The 21,852-nt window shown below is 38.6% G+C and overlaps 1 protein-coding gene across 5 annotated transcripts in view; it reads right to left on the minus strand.

The window, feature by feature from the left end:
* The window catches only part of PLEKHH2 (pleckstrin homology, MyTH4 and FERM domain containing H2), a 126,035-nt gene that overhangs the window by 66,049 nt on the left and 38,134 nt on the right, over positions 1-21,852 (minus strand). For 4 of the 5 annotated variants that reach the window (XR_002342738.1, XR_002342739.1, XM_021087574.1 and 1 more), the window contains exons 4-9: positions 15,067-15,216; positions 13,390-13,473; positions 12,709-12,790; positions 6,664-6,849; positions 3,345-4,306; positions 1,141-1,216 (exon numbers count right to left, since the gene is read on the minus strand). Coding sequence is in view for 3 of the 5 variants with exons in the window: in XM_021087574.1 (XP_020943233.1) it covers positions 1,141-1,216; positions 3,345-4,306; positions 6,664-6,849; positions 12,709-12,790; positions 13,390-13,473; positions 15,067-15,216 (1,540 nt within the window). In the remaining 2 variants the exon portion in view is untranslated. The remainder of the gene's footprint in view (positions 1-1,140; positions 1,217-3,344; positions 4,307-6,663; positions 6,850-12,708; positions 12,791-13,389; positions 13,474-15,066; positions 15,217-21,852) is intronic. The other variant, XM_021087575.1, reaches the window with a different exon arrangement.

The raw sequence follows: 21,852 nt of genomic DNA on the forward strand, positions 1-21,852 counted from the left end.
ATATGGTTCATTATGTCTTCAGGTGTGCCAGTTCCCCAACTAGACTGTAAGTGCTTTGACAGTAAAGATCTTAACTCTCATTTCGTTGGCATCTCCATCCAGCTCAGGCTGAGCAGAAATGAAGACAAACACCTGCTGAATGACTCAGTGATCAGTATTCTATGAGGATATTCTCTGCTTACTCATAGCCCTGTTAGCGACATGGTGTTAAAACATCATCTCTTTTAAACCATTATCAGTGGCAAGAACCGAAGACAACTGAAAAGGAGCAGAACATCAATGGTTACCTCTATGATATTAATTAGAGGTAGGATGGGGTGGTGGTGGGGAAAGGGCGGGTGCAGAAGAAACCATAGAAAAGTTTCTTTTTCTATTCCAGTCAGTTCTCTGTTGTCTGGTTTAATTTTTCCTAATGAACATGCACTGTTTCCATGACAATTTTTTGAAGAAAGGAAGAAGGAATGTGTTTTAAACTTTGGAAAAAGAAGATACAGATTTCAATATTTTTACAATTTTAAACAGCTGAAATGCCACAGTTTCTTAGCCTTTGCCTCTTTTAGGTGAAAACATGAGGTACTTGCTACATGAGAGCTGAATATCTATGTGCCCCTGTACTGAGTGACATGAAGTGCAATTTCAAAATGTAGATCAGCAACCTCAGAAAGCATTTTCCGAAGTTTCATAAAATTGTATTTATTCCAATGACTTTAGGCATTTAGGAAGTTCTTGGCTAGTGACACGGTAATATAAAAATCGCTTTCAAAAAACCCATGTTTTATCGTAGCAAAAAACACATAAAATTTACAATCTTAGCCATTTTTAAGTACACAGTTCAGTTAGTGTTAAGTATATTCACACTGTTGAGAATCAGATCTCCGAAACTTTTTTATCCTGCAAATCTGAAACTCTATGCCTTTAAGTATGTGCTTCCTTCCCCCTACTCCCTGAGCCCCCAGAAGCTACAACTCTTCTTCTTGTTTCTATGAATTTGACTACTTTTAGACCCCCTCCTAGAAGGAGACTCGTATAGTATTTGTCTTTTGTGATTACTTATTTCACTTAGCATAACATCCTCAAAGTTCATCCATGATACATAGCGTGCAAAATTATTGGCATATACTTATTTGCATATATACTTACTTTTATTAACATTCTCCATATTGAAGGCCTCAGACATTCGAATGCCTGATTTGGCTACAGCATAAATTCTGCTTTCCTAATATAAAAGAGAGATTGAAACTGAATATTTGAAGCAAAGAAATGATTACTTTCAGTACACCTGTTTTTCATTAGTTCCTCATTTAATAGTCACCAGAGCACAGCATTATTATAAAACTGTCATCAGTGCCAACTAAAACATGCCACTCTGAATAGCACTGCAGAAATTTTTTCCATCTATTATCTTTGTTCCCAAATTTTTGCTTGGTATTTTAAGTTCTTTTGAAGAGATAGGAAAAAAGTAAGAGAAAGCTTAGTCACAATCACTGACTATTCATAAATCCCACCATCAATATTCCACCGTTTTAGAACATGATTAAAGGGGAAAAAAAAGGGAAAACCCTGAATGGCTGTAACATGATGCCAGAAACCATTCATTATCATTGACTACACACAGATATTATCTTTAATATTCCACCACTTTAGAATATGGTGAGGAGTTCCCGTCGTGGCTCAGTGGTTAACGAACCCGACTAGCATCCATGAGGACTCGAGATTGATCCCTGGCCTCGCTCAGTGGGTTAAGGATCTGGCATTGCCATGAGCTGTGGTGTAGGTTGCAGATGTGGCTCAGATCCCTCATTGCTGTGGCTGTGGCGTAGCCTGGCAGCTACAGCTCCAATTCGACCCCTAGGCTGGGAACCTCCATATGCCGCAGATGTGGCCCTAAAAAGACAAAAGACAAAAAAAAGAATATGGTTAAAGAAAAAAAGTTAAATCTTGAAGTCAGAAAGCGCATGTAGAGAAGCATTAATATAAATTTCAATATACATTTTAATAAGGTAGAAGAAATACCTGAGGTCAAATAATAAGTGAATTTGAGAACTGCAATGGAATTTATAGGATCTTGTTCCAAAAATAGGTTATTTTGCTTTCTCTTCTTCTGAAGTTTCTGAAATGGGTCCTGAAAGGCTATCACCCTGCTTCCTGTGAGAAACGGGGCTCCAGATTGTTCCTAATGCATAGATCACCGGGTCCTGAACACACCTAACCTGGACAGTGGTCTCGATTAGGACATAGCAGGTAGTTGAGGCAGTCCTCTTCAGGACAAGGCTCGTCAGTGGCCTTTGAGATAAAGGGCATGACACCTCTAATCATTCAAGATTGAAGAGTGGCTGACTGGATGAAACAGATGCAGTTTCTCTGAGAGTGTGATGATAAGATGCTCACAGGGAGACAGAGTAGACAGAACAGAAAGTAGAAAGTAAAAATAAGGCAGGAAGTGAGGCACGCAGAAGTCATGAGAGAGCAAAGAAGAGAAGCACTTGGTCACTGCAGACAGCAGGGAGTTCTTAGGAACTCCTAAAAACTGCAGTCTCCTGATCTCTCTCCAACCGTTCTCCTCCTGGCCAAGAAGGAGAAGTGGCTTAATGTGACTGGTAAGCCTAGAAGGAGAAACGGGACATGCAAAGCCCAGCACCTTCCTCTCTCCTTCCTCTTGAGAAGGAGCCGTGTGCAGGAAACAATCATTTGTAGGCTTTAGAGACGCTGGACCTCACTGAAGGAGGCCTGTGGTGGTCAGTCCAGCACTACCTGGAACCAGGTGAATAAATTCAGCTCCCCTTAGAGTTCCCGTCATGGCTCAGTGGTTAACAAATCCGACTAGGAACCATGAGGTTTCAGGTTTGATCCCTGGCCTTGCTCAGTGGGTTAAGGATCCGGCATTGCTGTGAGCTGTGGTGTAGGTCACAGATGTGGCTCGGATCCTGTGTTGCTGTGGCTGTGGTGTAGGCTGGCGGCTACAGCTCTGATTAGACCCCTAGACTAGGAACCTCCGTATGCCACAGGTGCAGCCCTAGAAAAGACAAAAAATAAAAATAAATAAATAAATAAATTCAGCTCCTTCCCTGGTGTGCAACTGGCTCATTTGCCCAATTCTCTAAAATCTGTTTTATCTGTAATAAAGGTAATATTCTGATCTCCCGTTTGTTTTGATCCTTGTCTTATTTCTCCATTGGCCCAGAACTCAGGAGGAAAGAGAAGGCGAAATGGAATTCTAAAAACTGGGGCTTAGAACAAAGCTGGATTTGAAAAGCAACAGAAAAAGAAGTAAAGTAAAACCTGAGGATGAGTGTTGAGAAAAAAAAAACGAGTGTGCATGCGCTGTGCACAGCAGTATAACCTACCCAAGAGGGAAACCGGTGCAGGGGCGGAGTCGGAGGTTTGCCACAGGCCGCCTTCTTTACTGAGTCGCAGGTTTCGGGGTCATCTGAACATGGGGATTCCAGGGAGTCGTAGGAAAATAACCCATCATCACAACTCGTGTCCATATTCTCTAAAACTTCTGTACTGTCACCATCAACTAGATCAAGATCTGTTTCCTGAGGTCTCAGTGGCCGTATCATGCTTATAGCATTTCGGTTTGTACCAAACATCCTGTCGGAACTTAACTGTGGTTGGCTTAGATGTCTTTTGGCCAGTGCTACACTTATGCTGAAAACATTAGGAATCCTTAATTTGGGGGGTGGCATGTTTGAGGAAGGCACTAGCTGTGTGCCTCTTCCGGGGAGTGAGTTAGGATGCTTTGGACTCAACGCTGGGGTCAGAATGGGGCTTGGGGTGTTGGCTTCACTCGATGAAGATGAATAATCCAGTCTCTGAGACTGAAACTTTTTATTCAGTTCGTCTGAGGAACTATCGAGCTCTTTTCTACTTGATTCAGAATTTCCCTTTCCGAGGGGACAATTCTGAGCTTTCCACTGTGCCTCCTGTTGCCAAGAATACAGCTTCTTGTGTTCTGGTCTCTTTAAGCCAAAAGTCTCCTCTTCAAATAAAGAACTGCTGTCATCAGAGGCTGTCAGATACGTCTCACTGCCCATCCTGCTACACTGGACCCCTTCCTCTGATGTGTGGCTGGAAAGGGTGGACGTGTACCTGGACTTGGATCTTCCTTTGCTTCCGTCATCCTCATCGGAACTCCAGTCACTCCCGGGAGCCCCAGAATTCTGGGATATGCCACCGTCCATCACAAAGCTTGTCCTTGTTTTCCGATTCTGCTCTGAGACACAAGGAGTTTGATGCAATGTTCTCTGACCTCGGTTGTTTTCTTGAATTTGGTTGTCAATAGACTTTTCTGGAATTTCCATTTCTAGAAAAGCATACATTATATCGGCATGTTTCCCTTTTGGCGGGGGCTGCACCCAGCATTTCTAAGTTCCCAGGCCAGGGATTGAAATCCAAGCCACAGCTATGACCCACACCACAACTGTGGCAACACCAGATCCTTAACCCGCTGCACCAGAGTGGGAACTCTTGGCATGTTGCCTTTAATCATACAATCTTTCTTTATATTTAGCTTTATGTAACTACACTGTAAAAACTGGAATTTTCATATGAATTAATTTACATTAGCCTTTTGTCTGTCTTTTTTACGTTTGACAGTTAAAAGTTTTTAGTTTGAAAACTGTAAGTTTTCTATAAAACATGGGGCCCTAATACTTCAATAGAATAGTATCAAAATGAAACTTCTTTTTACAAAGAAATATGTTGGAAAAAAACCTGGTGATAGTCTAGGGAGAGATAATATAAGAAGCAAAATGAGAAATAGATCGACTCTAACGAATAAATGAGCCACTAAAAAAAAATGAACATGATTAATTCTATTTCAGAAGTAAAGAAAATCATAACCCACCCTCTTTCTGCTAAACTGCAAAATAATCATAAGTAAATTTAGACATAATAAATATAAAGCTATAATTTAAAAAAAAACTTTGTTCCCAAGCTTCAATATATGAAATAACGCAAAACCATGAAGAATACACACACAGAGGAAAGCTTCACTCTACTTCTGGTTTAATCATAGCTACAAAATGTGTCCTTATAATAACAGTCTTTAAAAATGTTTTTAGGCATTCCCACTATGGAGCATTGGGTTAAGAATCCAGCTTCAGCAGCTCAAGTTGCTAAGGGTTTGATCCCCGGTGCAATGGGTTAAAGGATCCAATGTTGCTGCAGCTGAGGTGTAGGTTACAGCTGTGGCTCACATTTAGTCCCTGGTCCAGTAACTTCAATATGCCATAGGTGTGGCCATAAAAAACAAAATTAAAAGAAACATTTTTAGATATGACTCATTTTTGTTTATAAGTAACAGGACAGACAAAATTGACTTCATAACCAGTGAACTAAAAATTTAGACGGAAGAGTACATAAGATACTTTGAAAATATGAAAACACAGATAGGACCTGCGTAATTAAGGAAACAGAGGATGAACAAATAAAGTCTACAGTTTGGTATCAGATAGTTTGTTAAATTTGCAAATGAGCAACAGCTGTAGTACAGGCAACCTCAGCTCTACAGAGCTGTGCCCAACTGACTGTTAGAAAGTGGGGACAAAAATAAATGACTTCTCAAAAAAGAAAAACATTCGTGTAAGGGCATCAAAGCAAGTGCTAAAGGAGCATTCTGAATGCAAAAACATTATGTAGTTTTCAGAATTTCATAACCAAGCACAGAGACAGCTTTTCGACCTATAATTTTTCTCCTTTGGAGGAAGGAAGCAGGAATTGAAAACACTCAGGATGCAAATTCAAGTCTCTCTAAAATATTTGGGAAAAGGCATCCTAGTAGTGGTAAAGCCAGCAGCCACTTAATAAAGCACAATTTAGAGGGGCTTTTAAGACTAAAAGATAGGTCCAGAGTTAAACATGTGGACAAATATTTTCCTCTCTGAGGCAATAAAGGGAAAATCAAAATAGTTACTAAATTGTCCTCTGTGTTCTTTTTCTTTATAAGTTTGCTGTCATATTTAATTACAGAATGAAAATTAGATAATTTTTTTATATTTTAAATAAAGAATAGTAAGTTCATACTTCTTTTTGTTTGTTTGTTTTCTTTTTGTTTTTTTAGGGCTGCCCCATGGCATATGGAAGATCCCAGGCTAGGGGTCAAATTGGAGCTGCAACTGCCAGCCACAGCCACAGTCACAGCAATGCCAAATCTGAGCTGCACCTGAGACCTACACCACAGCTCATGGCAACACCAGATCTCCAACCCACCGAGTGAGGCCAGGGATTGAACCTGTGTCCTCATGGATACTAGTCAGGTTCGTTACCACTGAGCCACAATGGGAAGTCCAGAAAGTTCATACTTCTTATCTGAACTCTAAAACTTCTTCTTTGCAACTCAGTTAAACAAGTACGTATGACTGCAAATACTTGTTTTAATTTTAAATACTACTGCTACCTAAGGCAGAAAAAAGTATCAAGGGAAGAAAAACAATTTTTCCTAAGCATCCCTGGCAAAGAGTCTCAAAAAATACACAAGAAAACCAGATACACAAAGTTAAATGCTGTATTGCTCTTTGAAAATAGCCTCATAAAACATCAAGTTGTCAAGGAAAGTGAAGCTATATTTGCATTAATCTTAGCAAATGATTTTTCCTTTTAAAAAAGTCAAAGTATTCAAAAAAAATGTCAAAGTATTAAATTCCTTTAGTCCATAAATACCTTCTACGTCTTTTCCTTCAGAGAACTCAGGTTCTTTAGATGATATCTTGCTCATTTCCTCAGATTTTACAACTTGAGGAGGACTCCTTGCTCGGGATAAAAAACATCCAAAAGTCAAACTGCTCAGGCGCTGGCCTTCTGAAAGCTTTGGTATTGAGACGGTGGAGGACTTCTTCCCTTGAACTTCTGCAAGGTCATTAATCAAAATCAAGATCCAAATTTTTAGTAACAGCTTGTAAAACAGAGAACCAAAGCATATAAAAACATGGACAGATCACTCCTTATACCAGAAAAAAGCCTGAATTTCATCTTTTTTTATGTATAGTAACATGGAACCCTTAATGTCCAGCAGCACACACCAATGTTTAAAATCTGTTTACATATATTTTTTCATAATTTTTTTTCACAGCCACACCTGTGGTATATGGAAGTTCCTGGGTCAGGGGTCGAATTAGAGCCGCAACTGAGGTTTATGCCACAGCCACGGCAACACCAGATCTGAGCCCCATCTGCGAACTGCCCTGCAGATTGCAGCAACACTAGATCCTTAACCCACTGAGTGAGGCCAGGGATTGAACCTGTATCCTCACAGAGGCAACACTGCGTCCTTAACCTGCTGAACCATCATGGGAACTCCTGTTTATATATTCTGAATGTACAAAATATTTTCTAACTATAAAAAGGAAAGTATCTAATCCCTTTAAAAGTAATTAGTTCTCAAACAAACAAAAAGGCACACAACAAACAAAAATCCAGATTATAAACAACTAGAGAGTTATACAGCTTCTTGCAAAATCTGGTACTTACCAATTAAGTACTGGCAAGTACCAATTAAGTATTAGTAAAATTTGATTGTTCGGTAATGCTACTAATAGTGAGGATAAAGAGACTGAGGTCTTGTTTGCCAAGATAATCCAGGAAAATTTAGATAATCACTGGGGCAAATATCACATGATCACTGGAACAACTTTTGCTTATTTTAGTTTTCAGTAAGCTTCTAAAAAGAAAGCAGATGAAGGGGCTTGGTCTCTGGTGACCACAATACGGATCTCTTAATCACTTCCTTAAAGAAAAAAAAGGGGGGGCAGGGGACCAGTTTCTAGATAAGAGAATTTAGATAGCTAGGGGAGTCATTACTCAAGCACCTAATCAGAGGTTTAATTTATCTTCCAGGACTTGGAATACTGCTGCTTTTAAGATCAAAACCCTGGAGATCCCAGTGATGGTTAGAAAAGTTTCCAAAGAAATTAACTTCTTAATTCTGGGAGAAGACCAAAGAGTTAAGTAGCAACTGACAATTGAATATAGAAAAAAACACCTTTACACCATACACAAAAATAACCACAAAATGGATTAAAGACCTAAATATAAGACTGGAAAATACAAAACTCTTAGAGGAAAACATAGGCCAAACACTCTCTGACATAAACCACAGCAATATCTTCTCAGATCCACTTCCTAGAGTAATGACAATAAAAACAAAAATAAACAGATGGGACCTAATTAAACTGAAAAGTTTTTGCACAGCAAAGGAAATCCTAAAGAAAACAAAAGAAAACCCACAAAATGGGAGAGAATATTTGCAGATGAAGCGACTGACAAGGGATTAATCTCCAAAATATATAAATACCTCCTGCAGCTCAATACCAAAAAACAAACAACCCCATAAAAAAATGGGCAGAAGATCTAAATAAACTCTTCTCCAAAGAAGACATACAGATGCCCAAAAAACACATGAAAAGATGTTCAACATCACTAATTATTAGAGAAATGCAAATCAAAACTACCATGAGGTACCACCTTACACCAGCCATAAATGGCCATCAACAAGAAATCTACGAATAGTAAATGCTAGAAAGGGTGTAGAGAAAAGGGAACCCTCTTACACCATTGGTGGGAATGCAGACTGGTGCAACTACTATGGAGAACAGTATGGAGATCCCTCAAAAAACTAAAAATAGAATTACCATATCATCCAGCAATCCCACTCCAGGGCATCTACCCAGAGAAAACCATGACTTGAAAAGATACATGTACCCCATTGTTCACTGCAGCACTATATACAATAGCCAAGACATGGAAGCAACCTGAATGTCCATCAGAGGAGTGGATAAAGATGTGGTACGTATACACAATGGAATATTACTCAGCCATAAAAGGGAGTGAAATAATGGCACTTGCAGCAACATGGATGGACCTGGAATTATCATGCTAAATAAAGTTAGATGGTGAGACAAAAACATCATATGCTATCACTTATATGTGGAATAGAAAAAAAAAAAGGATACTATGAACTTATGTGCATAAAAGAAACTGACTCACAGACTTTGAAAAACTTACGGTTTCCAAATGAGACAGGCTGGGGGGACAGGGATGCACTGGGGGTTTGGGATGGGAATGTTGTAAAGTTAGGTTGTGATGATGGTTGTACAACTATAAATATCATAAAATTAATTGAATTTTATAGTGTATTCCTTCAGATGTATCCTTTAATATTTTCATGCTGATCATTACTCACAGAGCTAATTCATGATACTTTAATAATCACACACACACACACACACACACACACACACACACACAATTTTGTTTTTTATTTTTGCTACGCTCACGGCCGAATCTGTGCTATAGCAGTGATAGGAGCCATAGCAGTGACAATGCTGGATACTTAATCTATTGGCTACCAGGGAACTACTATACATATATTTTTTTGAAGTACTATGTTATATCTATATCCATCACATCTATTCTCCAGTAAAGCCTAGGTTCCAAGGATCAATAATCCTGGAGTTCCCGTCGTGGCGCAGTGGTTAATGAATCTGACTAGGAACCATGAGGTTGTGGGTTCGGTCCCTGCCCTTGCTCAGTGGGTTAACGATCCGGCGTTGCCGTGAGCTGTTGTGTAGGTTGCAGACACAGCTTGGATCCTGTGTTGCTGTGGCTCTGGCGTAGGCCGGCAGCTACAGCTCCGATTCAACCCCTAGCCTGGGAACCTCCATATGTCGCAGGAGCGGCCCAAGAAATGGCAAAAGGACCAAAAAAAAAAAAAAAAAAAAAAATCCTTAGTCTTTAAGACCTAAAAGGCTGTCAGTTAAGACTGGAATTGCAAGTTAATAATATCAGGAAAAATATGGAGTTCCTGTCTTGGAGCAGCAGAAACGAATCCAACTAGGAACCATGAGGTTGCAGGTTCAATCTCTGGCCTCGTTCAGTAGGTTAAGGATCCAGATTTGCCATGAGCTATGGCTTAGGTTGTGGACATGGCTCAGATCTGGCGTTGCTGTGGCTCTGGCATAGGCCGGTGGCTGCAGCTCCGATTAGACCCCTAGCCTGGGAACCTCCATATGCTGCTTCAGGTGTGGCCCTAAAAGACAAAAGACACCAAAAAAAAAAAAAAAAAGAATATCAGGAAAAATAACAGCATTTTGTGAATGGGCTTAGTACACCCAATCTGGTTCAAAGAGGATGAACATCATAAAGAACCTAAAACTTTAATATGGAATTCCCCCACTCTATATAAAATAGATAACTAATAAGGACCTACTATATAGCATAGGGAACTCTACTCAGTATTTTTTAATAGCCTACATGGGAAAAGAATCTGAAAGAGAATGGATATATGTATATGTACAAGTGATTCATTTTGTTGTACACCTGAAACTAAGACATTTTACTTATTTGTTTGGGCCACATCCAGGGTATATGGAAGTTCCCAGGCTAGGGACTGAATCGGAGCTGCAGCCAACAGCCTGTATCACAGCCACAGCAACATGAGATCTTTTGTAATAAACCAGTAATCCAGGGAGTGAACTGTCCATCTGAGTCCTGTGAGCCTCTCTAGCAAATTACGGAACCTGAGGAAGAGATCTTGGGAACCTAGATTTACAAGCTGCTGGATACCCTGTACTTACGAAAGTTTGTGAAGTGTGTGTGTGTGTGTGTGTGTGTGTGTGTGCGCACGTGCTCAGGATGGGGGTGGATAGTTTTATGGGGCTGAGAAATCTGGTGCCATCCAAGTAGATAATGTCAGAACTGAGTTAAATTTGTAGGACACCCAGCCAGCATCTGCAGAGAATTGGGGAATTCGGTGGTGTGGAGAAAACCCACCTCATGCTAGAAATATTAAGAGAAAGAAAACAGGAGGTTTTTCTCTTTACAAAATGACAGCAATAAGTATTAACATGCAGTAAACAAAATGCTTTCACATGTCCTATAATCAAGAACCCCCGTGAAACCAAGAAGACATTACAATCACCATTATACTGACGTTAAAAAAAACAACACAAAAAACTGCTGGAGATAAAACACAGCAATCAAATTGTAAAGATGACTTCAAAGGCCAAGTTCATGCTACCATACCAGGATTTTTCCAATGTATTCTATGAAATCCCAGGGCTGTGTGGAAATATCACACAGGATGCAAGAAATGCAAGAAGAGGCATGAGTGAGGCTGAGGCAGGAGGTAGATGGGCTCCAGGATAGACATTTGCAACTAGCCTCTTATTTACACTTCTTGAGGCAGGAGATAGGTACAACTAGCCTCTTATTTATACCTCCTGAGGCAGGAAATAGGTGGGTTCCAGGGAGAGGTGGGGGCCAGGGACATTTACAACCAGCCCTCTATCTATACTTCAAGATAGAAATAACAACAGGCCCAAGGCAAATAACCAGTACTTGTCTTCTGTGAACTTACTAAACAATGGTAATGACAGGATCAAAAGAGGGGTCAAAAGACCAAGAGGTCACATGCTCCCCATCCTCAGGGTCAGGGAGACCCCAACTACACATGCACAGAGACCCCTCTGGGTCAGAAAGGGAGGGGGTGCCAGGCCACAATAAGTCTGGATAACCTTCCCACCATGCTTTCCTTTGGAATTCATCTTGACCAAAAGATGCACATGCAGATAGGGGGAGGGCCCTGGGTCTGGTCAGGTGTGAAAGATAAAACAAGATAATTGGACAAAGGAAGATAAAGACCTGGAAGAATTGTCCTATACAAGTGATTTAAGTCACCTCTCTTGCCCACTCATCATTCAGGGGGATCCTCGCACCCTCACTCCTTTAGGTGTGTATTACTACGTTGCTTTTGCCTTAGACAAATAGACTAATTCTCTGTGTGCTCTCCCGCATGCTGTACTGTGTTTCTAACAAGGAACTTTACCCCTGTCTTTGCCTCCTTGAAACATTCTTGCTTTCAACAGGGGGCAAGAATCAGGGCAATTCTGCTTTCAGCCTCTAGTGGCTAGGATTCCTGGTTTTCATCCAGGGTGCCCAGGTTCAATTCCTGAGCAGAGAATTAAGATGTCATTCCAAGCCATCCCCTTCTGCTGTCTCTGAAATCAAGACAAGTCTGCAGCACTCTAGACACACCACACAATACAGTTTTTACCTATTTTATCTCTTGAGATTCTACAGGACTAAAAAAAAATTGTTTTAAAAAGAGTTCAGTTGCTAAATAAAAGTTTGAAAAGCACTCTAAAAGGCCATGGGTCTAACAAGCATGGGCTATACATACACCCTGCTGACTCACCTCCTCTTCAGCTCAATGTGCACTTGAGTGGCTATCACAATAATAGCATATTTAGTAAATCTCTATCTTTTAACGCTACCATCCATCCTTAGGCTTTAAAGTTGAAAAGAAAGAAAGTAGCCCTAAGCATTGGAAAATGCAAAAGGTTTATTACATTATAAAATTCTGCTCAAAAACATTCAGGTTGGAAGAATTGCTGATCACGATGTTATGAAGTGAAAATAGAAAACAACCGGACTGATTTTTTTTTTAAATAAACATACTTGAAATTAAACATGCAAATTAGTATTACCTCCTTTGTGTTATAAATCAATAAATACCTCACTCAACTGTTATTCACTACTGTAGCTGTGCTAACATTGGATATGTGGCTATCTAAATTTAAATCAATTCAAATTAAGTAAAATGCAAAAATTCAGTTCATTAGCTGTGATAGCCAATTTCAAGTACACAGCAGTAATATTCTATACAGGCAAATAAACCCAACCAGGCTAGCTTAGTCAAAGTGCTCATACCTTGTAGTTTTGACTGCATTGTTCTTATCTCTTCGGTTTGGTTTTGGTTGATCAAACGAAGATTCTGATTCTCCAATTCCAGCTAAAAGAGCATAATGGTTTTCTTTTAATACAGGGGATATTTCTAAAATGTACTAGTAAATTATAATATTTAGAAAAATTTAATATCTAATTAAATGTAAGTAAAATACAAAAAAAGTAAATGCCTGCCGAATTTATCAGCACAGATTATTAATGTAGATAATTACGGCTTTAATACTTACTTTTTCCTGAACGAAAAGTTTTCAGTGTTTATCACCCCCTATGTCTTTCCCACTGTAAAATTATTTTTAACCAAATTATTTCAGCATTTAGTCTACCATATAAGCCAAATAATGTCTACTTCTCAGATACTGAATACATTAGTTTTATGAGACTGACACATATATTCTCTCATTATTTAAAATTAACTAATTAGAACTAAAGTAAAAAATAAGGCTACTTAACACTGATTACCACGAGTCTATCAATATTCTTATTTTTAGAAATACACTGGCCATTACAGAGAAAGCTGCCTGTCTCCTGTTTACAAAAAGCCATCAGCACCACCAACTGAGGGTTTTGCTTCATTCAGACATTCTGGTGACTTATCTATTCAAAAGAAGTAAAAGGTAAAGAAAAGACAAATAACTCAATAAATACCTCATTCAACTTAACTGTTACCCATTCTTTGATCTTAGCTGCTTTCTCTTCTATTATTTTAGCTTCTTGAATCCTTATTTGTTTCTGAAATAATAGCAGTTTGTTTAGTTCAAACATAAGCTCACTGGTCTGGAAATGCTACATCATAGAGATAAAGGCAAGTCCACTTAAAACCTGTTTCCAAGTTAAGATGTCTACCTTCAAATGACCAAACAGAGGGAAAAATGAGAATGGCTGTCCAGCAGATACAATCATAAAGGCATATCCCAATATTTCTAGTCTTAACATCTCTATTCTCTTTCTCTGAAAGATCACATACTGAAATCAATCCACTGAATCTATCAACAAGATCAAGTATTTCTAGAAACGGTCTAGGCTTTAGAACAGCAGTATAGAAGTCAACCAGGTTAGGGAGAAGAGAATCAGAATCTCCTCTGAGGTACGACTTGTTTTCCCCTCAATTGCTAGCTTTATTTATTTGTTTATTTATTTTTGTCTTCTTAGGGCCACACCCACCGCATATGGAAGTTCCCAGGCTAAGGGGTCGAATCAGAGCTACAACTGCCGGCCTATACCACAGCCACAGCAACGTCGGATGTTTAACCCATTGAGGGAGGATCCCTGGCCTCATTGATCCCACGTCCTCATTGATCCTAGTCAAGTTTGTTAACCGCTGAGCCATGATGGGAACTCTTCAAGTGCTAGTTTTAAAAGATTCATAAATAATAAAGATTGAGGGAGGGGGAGGGAGTGGGAGGGATCGGGAGCTTGGGCTTACCAGACACAACTTAGAATAGATTTACAAGAAGATCCTGCTGAATAGCATTAAGAACTATGTCTAGATACTCATGTTGCAACAGAAGAAAGGGTGGGGGAAAAAATGTAATTGTAATGTATACATGTAAGAATAACCTGACCCCCTTGCTGTACAGTGGGAAAATTAAAAAAAATATTAAAAAAATAATAATAATAATAAAGATTGAGAAACTCACTCACATCTACCAACTTTTAAATCTGGTTATGGTCACAAAACTTCTGAGAATGTGACTATCATACAAATCTCAGTTGGGTGGGGGCTGAAAACCACTGATCTAAAGGAACACTGACCCCCAGGAAATGAAAAAAAATGCTGAAAACAAATGATTAAACATTTAGCAATTTTGTAGTGGTCATATTTAACTGATGCTAAGCAATCATTTAAGTAAATAACCCTAAAAAATGCAATATTTTCCTAAAATTAAAAAAATACTATACTTGATCTCAACAAAGTGGTTTAGAAACAGTGCATACATTTCTAAGCAGAAGGATTAGTGTCAAGCACATATTTAAAATATGACATTCCATAAACATTTCCAACACCCTGACAATCTAAGGCAAAGATTTGTTTGAAACAGTTTTACAGACATAAATGTCTGCTGATAACCAAGTGTTTTCAATTTAAGGAGTATTGTTATACCCAAAAGGTGGCAGATGTTGCCTTGAAATCACTCCAGACTTAAAGTGAATGTCATTTTAATTTACAGCTTTCACCAATAAGTGTGATGCAATCCTATGGATTAGCCAACTAAGATTTCTGACCAAAATGTAGAAATTTCAGCTTTCTCTTTATTATCTTTGTGATTATGCATAAATGAATGCACATATTTAGAACTATTTGATGATCAAATTCTTCCTAACCTGCTCCTCAAGTTGCAGTTCCAAGTTTTGAATGATGTCATCTTTTTCCTGTAGCAGGGTTTCCAGATCTTGACACTTTTTGTACAGTCTCGTCTCTGATTCACTGGTTTGAATATTAGCTGCTTTTAATTTCTCTTCCATAACTTGTACCTAAATGCCGAGGACAAAATATTAAAATTATGCACGTACTTATCATAGTCTTAAATTCAGAATTTTACTTTAACCTTAAATAGATACCTAGAAGTTATCATCATAAAAAATACTGAATAGCAAGTTTTAATGTATTTAAAAATTATAAAGTCTGAAGACTATTTTGCCAAGTGGTATCATCTCTGAGGCACATGAGGGAACAGAAAAGATTCTTAGAACATTGCTATCATGTAAAGAAAAGTATATGTTAACTAGAGAAATAATAATATGCAAAGTATTTCATATCAGCTTAGAATTGGAAGGTTTCCAGTCCTCATTTTTTCATATTTAAACAAAGTAAGAATATCAAGTAAAGGTGAGTAGTGACATAAGATTCTGGATGATCTAGTATAAAAACACATTTGGGGGAAAAAGGAATTTAGATGAAAAAGATACACATATACAACAACAGCAACAACAAAAAACAAAAGAACCATAAAGCCCCTGTGAGAAAATCATAGAAAGTAAAAAAGATGACAGGAGTTCCTTTGTGGAGTGGCGGATTAAGGATCCAGCATTGTCACCACAGTGGCTGGGGTCGCTATTGTGGTGCAGGTTCAATCTCTGACTCAGGAACTTCCATATGCTGCAGGTGCAGCCAAAAAGAAAAAAAGTATGACAGTCAAGATATAGGTAGGAGAGAACATTCCTCGAGGGTTTATTAATTCAATACTTTAAGAAGTATTTAATGAACACCTGCCAAGTGCCATGGCTATTCTATGTCCTAGGAAGATATCAGTGAATAAAACAGACCCCCAAACTTCTATCTGCATTGAAATCACACTCTTGTGGGTAAGAGAGATCACAAATATAATAAAAACATAAAAATCACACAATATGCTACAGAAGGCAATAAGGGTAATGAGAAAACTAAAGCAAGATAAAAGAGATCACTCTGGCTAGGGATTGTGGTGTCTCAATTTTAATATCTAAGATACATGGGCTCCACTTGGATCTTCTGCAAAACACATTGGGCATATGAAATCTTTGAAGGGATATCTGAAATATTAATGACAGTAAGGGAGAAAATAAAGCACTGGGCACTGTACATAATATTAAGGTTTTTATTCTCTATACTCCAAATAGATAAGAATGTAATTTTAGTAATATTTTATCTCCTTTTTTTTTAATGGCAGCCCTATGGCATCTGGAAGTTGCCAGGCTAGGGGTCAAATCAGAGTTGCAGCTGCCAGCCTATGCCACAGCCACAGAAATGCAGTATCCTGGCCACATTTGTGACCTATGTTCCATCTTGTGGCAATACTGGATCCCCAACCCACTAAACAAGGCCAGGGATTAAACCTGCATCCTCACTTATACTAGTCAGGTTTATTAACCCACTGAGTCACAATGGGAACTCCTTGGTAATATTTTAGATTATAGGGGGCAAAGAAGAAAAATGTGTAAAGTCACTTGACAAATTAAATATGACAGTTAAGATGAAAAATTTTAAACTAGTAAAACACCTCTGAAAGATCGCAATGAACTTAAAGCTCAAAAATACTTGCCTAATGCAGGCTCCTAGAAGGAGGATGTTAACGTCAGTTTGGTTTTGTTTTTTTTAACCATGAATACAAAGTTTCATCTGTTCCTTCACTGTGTAAATGTAAATTTAACTCAAACGCCAAAAGTGTCCTATTTAAATACCACCCACATGGCTGGGAACTATGAAAATAAAAGTAGACCCCCCAAAAATAAGAGAAAAAGTATATTCCACTATCCAAATGATATTTTTAAGTTACCTTAAGATTTAGATTTTTAATCATAATAATAGCCCTCCAGCACTGTTGGTAGGAATGTAAATTGGTACAACCACTATAGAAAACAGTATGGAGGTACCACAGAAAACTAAGAACTAGAACTACCATATGACCCAGCAATCCCACTCTTGGGCATATATCCAGACAAAACTTTCCTTGAAAAAGACACATGCACCCACATGCTCATTGCAGCACTATTCACAATAGCCAAGACATGGAAACAACCTAAATGTTCACCAATAGATGATTGGATTAAGAAGACGTGGTGTATATACACAATGGAATACTACTCAGCCACAAAAAAGAACAAAATAATGCCATTTGCAGCAACATGGATGGAACTAGAGACTCTCATACTAAGTGAAGTAAGTCAGAAAGAGAAAGACAAATACTATATGATATCACTTATATCTGGAATCTAATATACGGCACAAATGAACCTTTCCATAGAAAAGAAATTCATGGACTTGGAGAACAGACTTATAGTTGCCAGGGGGAGGGAGTGCAATGGATTGGGAATTGGGGTTAATAGATGCAAACTATTGCCTTTGGAATGGATAAGCAATGAGATCACTTATGATGGAGCATGATAATGTGAGAAAAAATAATGTATACAAGTATGTGTGACTGGGTCACCTTGCTGTACAGTAGAAAAATGACAGAACACTGTAAACCAGCCATAATGGAAAAAATAAAAATCATTATTAAAAAAAAGAGACACAGACATAATCAAAAGGGGAAAAAATAAACAATATAGCAGACTTTCTGCAGTAAACAAGAGGTCCTCTGTCCTTGTTTGCAAGGACAAAGGCCTGTATCATAGACGCTATCATGAAAAAGAATCAGAGCAGGACAGAAAGCTGGGCAGTTAATACCAAAGGTTGGTCTTAAGATGATTAGCCAGTTCCATGTAGCATATTCTGTAGCTAAGGAAGCAAGCAAAGAAGAGACCAAGTGTAGAATGGTAGTTCTCCTCCAGGGAGAGAGTAATAGATCATAAACCTCCAGAAAAACAAAGTTAACTGAGTACGAAGAAAAGTAAATATTACAAGACCTACATCTACAGTCTTCTTTTATTAAGTTGGAGCAAGTCACTCTACAGACATTGGGCTGCCACATAAATTGTCCTATTGCTGAGAAAAGGTCTACAGTCCTGAAAAACTGTGATTTGGGAGTACTCTTCTTCCATGAAAAACACATTCAATTTGAAAGGCTTTCTCATTGTATGAATGCAGGCTACAGTGGGAGGTCCCTGGCTGCATCTTTGCCTTGTGCAACTGTTTCATTTGACTGTTTCTTTTACATAAACAATGTTCCCGGGCAAGAAAAATATTGACAAAAGTGGCAAAACTCTCTTAGCCGGAGAGATCCCAAAGTAGTTACAGGCAACCCTCTTACCAACTGGCCTTGTTAGAACCAAGTTCCACAGGATTCACCAGCCTTCCTTGGCAATTAGGATAAATAAGAGGGCTACAGAAAAGCCAAGAGGCCTAAAGAAAAACCAAGCAGCTTTTTAAAATATCTTACCATAAGTACACAGAAAATTGGCCAGATCTTTTTCCAATCACATAACATGAACCATACAAAAATTTTAACCACTTGGAGACTGGCCAAGTCTCCTATGAATTCAAATTAGTTGTTAAATAAATTCTTGCAATTACCTATCCATGGATATCCTTTGGTGAGGAATGCTTTGTACCTTCAAGCTACTTTTCTCCTTTACTTCCAGGAGAGGCATCTACCCCTCTCAGCACACTCCTCAGCCATTTCCCCAAAGTCCTGTTGATTAGGAGTTTTGTGCAGTAAAGGGTTAATTCAGCAGACTTGGGGTGCTCAAACCCTGTACATTCCAAAGAAAGAACTTGCCCTTGACTGTTTCCTTGGAAATAATCTCTGAGCCCTTGGAATATTCTGCCTGATAAGACTGTCTCTATAAATCTGACCTATTGGGCCACACCAGATAGTTTATGCTAACAACGTGACTTACACTGAATGCCTTTTTTGTTCATGTACCTGGGTCATGGGCCACATTGTATCAGTTTGACCTCTGAGGGCAGGTGTTGGAGACTGAGTAGTTAAGGTGGGTTACAGATCCATTCCATGTCTACAAGACCAACCCTAACCCTACCCACAATAAAAGTCCTGGACACCTAGGCTCGGATGAATATCCCTGGTTGGCAATATGTCGTGTGCTGTTGCACATCACTGAGGGAGAATCGGGCCCATTCCTGTGCAAGTGCACTGTGACAAGACAACTGGAAGCTCCCATCTGGTGTCTCCTGGACTCTGTCCTATGCACATTTCTCCTGTGCTGATGTTAATCCATATCCTTTCACTGTAACAAACCATAACCATGAGTATAACAGCTTTTCAGGATTCCATGAGTCCTTCTGGGGAATCATCGCACCTGAGAGTAGTCTTGGGGACCCAGATGCAACTTGCAATGCTATTTTTCATTTTCCTGTCTATACTGGAGAAAGCAAAGATTCAAATATTGGTCCCATTGTAAGTACCCATAGAAATACTTCCTTCTTCCCATTTCTAACTTCATCCCTCCTTCTCTCACTACGAGTAATTAAGATGTGACTATATATATATATTTGAGTGGAGGTTGAAAGGTTCTATTTCTATATAAGCATTTCAATGGAATAATAAAAATACTTAATCATTCCAAAATATATTAAAGAAAGGGATTATTGAATATTTTGGATCCCAGACCATTTTCCAGTTATTTAAAATTTATTGCAAATTAATTAATCATCTAGTCATATTTTAAACACAGTTATTTTGGAATGGTATTTCATAATTTATGCAGTAAGACCAGAGCCAGTTTCACTGAAGGTGAAAAGGAACATTGAGGGATAAAGTAGGTTTCCATGTGATGAAACAAATCATGACAAAGTCCTAGATGTTAGGCTGACTTAGTGATCATTTATTAAAAACCAAAAATGACTTAAATATTAAGAACCAACTTTATGAATGGCAGATCAGCCCACATATTAGAACAGTCGGAAGGAAATTTAAATGGAGCCCCTACCAAGTCTGAATTAAATACAAGCAAGGGACTGATCCAAGGACAGAATGAAGGAGTTCCCTTGTGGCTCTGTGGGTTAAGGATCTGGCATTGTCACTGCAGTGGCTCGGGCTGCTGCTGTGTCATGGGTTCCATCCTGGCCTGGGAACATCCACATGCTGCAGGCCAAAAAAACAAAACAAAACAAAACAAAAAACAAAACCAAAAACCAGAATGAAAAGACAAACTTCTGCAAGGGAGAGTATCTACCCTTCTTTGGTTAGCATAAATTAGTGTGTTAGGTTGGATTAAATAATTAATCAGATACTTATGAAGGAATCCTGTGTATCAGTACCTCCCGAAAAGTTTGCGACTTTTCTGCCTCACAAGAGTCCTAATAAGTAGTACTGGTTTAAACTGCACATACTGCTTTCAAAATCTGTGAACAACAACAATGAATATGTACTACAACATTCAGTATAAAAACTGCCAAGATTTCTCTGGAATAATGTGTGATTTTTCTTTTTCACAAGCAACTTATTTAATGGTTATGCAGGTGATGCCCACACATTAATTAAAAATGAGGGAAAACGTACAAAGCTGAAGTGTAGAGTTGACCTGGTTTCAGCTGACTCTTGCTTTTAATGGTGAAACATTCTTTCTGGGTTAATATAAATACAGTTTAAGTCTTTGGATATGGCTCAACGACAAAGGAAAAGCTGAATTTAAGCAATATAAACAGCAGATCAGCCATAGTTCCATGGAAACTGTTACAGATAGCAAAGGATTCAGTTACTCTAAGTTAATAATATTTACTTAGTCTTGCAAAGGCAAAAAAAAGGAAAAAAAGTAATATAATCAGTGTATTGGAATTCATCTGCTGTCTATATTTCCTCTTAACTTTTAGATTCATTATGAAATATTTAAGAAAAAATTCTTCTGAAGCATAATAAAATAGGTACCATATAAATTTAAAGTGTTGTGACAGGGAGTTCCTGTTGTGGCTCAGTGGGTTACGAATCCGACTAGGATCTTTGAGGATGTCGGTTTGATTTCTGGCCTCGAACACTGGGTTAAGGATCTGGCATCGCCATGAGCTGTGGTGTAGGTCACAGACATGGCTCAGATCCTGCACTGCTGTGGCTGTGGTGTAAGCCAGCAGCTACAACTCCAGTTGGACCCCTAGCCTGGGAACTTCCATATGCCACAGGTGTGGGGCCCTGAAAAGCAAAAAGGTATTGTAACAAAAAGAAATATCTAAGTTTTTACTTAATTATGCAGAAACTCTGGGAGAGTTGCAATTTTCTCTTTTTGGGGGGCGGGGAGTGGTGAGGGGAATGTTGACTAAAGGCAGTATGTCTAAAAGAACCAGCCATTTTATGTTTTTGCTTAAAAACGTAGCACACAGAATTAAGTAATCTTATACCTGATATCCTCAAAGGACAATTTCAAATAAGAAACGCTTCTTGTTTAACTTATTAAGATCAGTGGTTGGGCTCTGAGGGCTACAAACGGCCATGCTCTGCTTCCCTTGAATTGGTAATGGGGATTTCTTTTTTCCCTTAAGAGCCAGTGTGGCAGAGGTGGGAAATAAAAAAAAAAAAAAAAAAAAAAATCACAAAAAAATACTTAGTTAATTTTCAAAGCTAAACAAATTTGCTGCATATATGAACTTAGAGTTTTAAGAAAAGGCAAAACAAAACCATCCTCAATTTCTTTAATTTTTTCCTGTAACATGAACAGTTAAAGGAGAGAAAGGGGAGGGAAAGAGAGGGGGAGACTAGGCAGAGTGATGTATGGAGACAGCTGCGGGTACAGAGATAA

This window comes from Sus scrofa, chromosome 3 (assembly GCF_000003025.6).
Source record: "Sus scrofa isolate TJ Tabasco breed Duroc chromosome 3, Sscrofa11.1, whole genome shotgun sequence".
NCBI classification, from domain to species: domain Eukaryota; kingdom Metazoa; phylum Chordata; class Mammalia; order Artiodactyla; family Suidae; genus Sus; species Sus scrofa.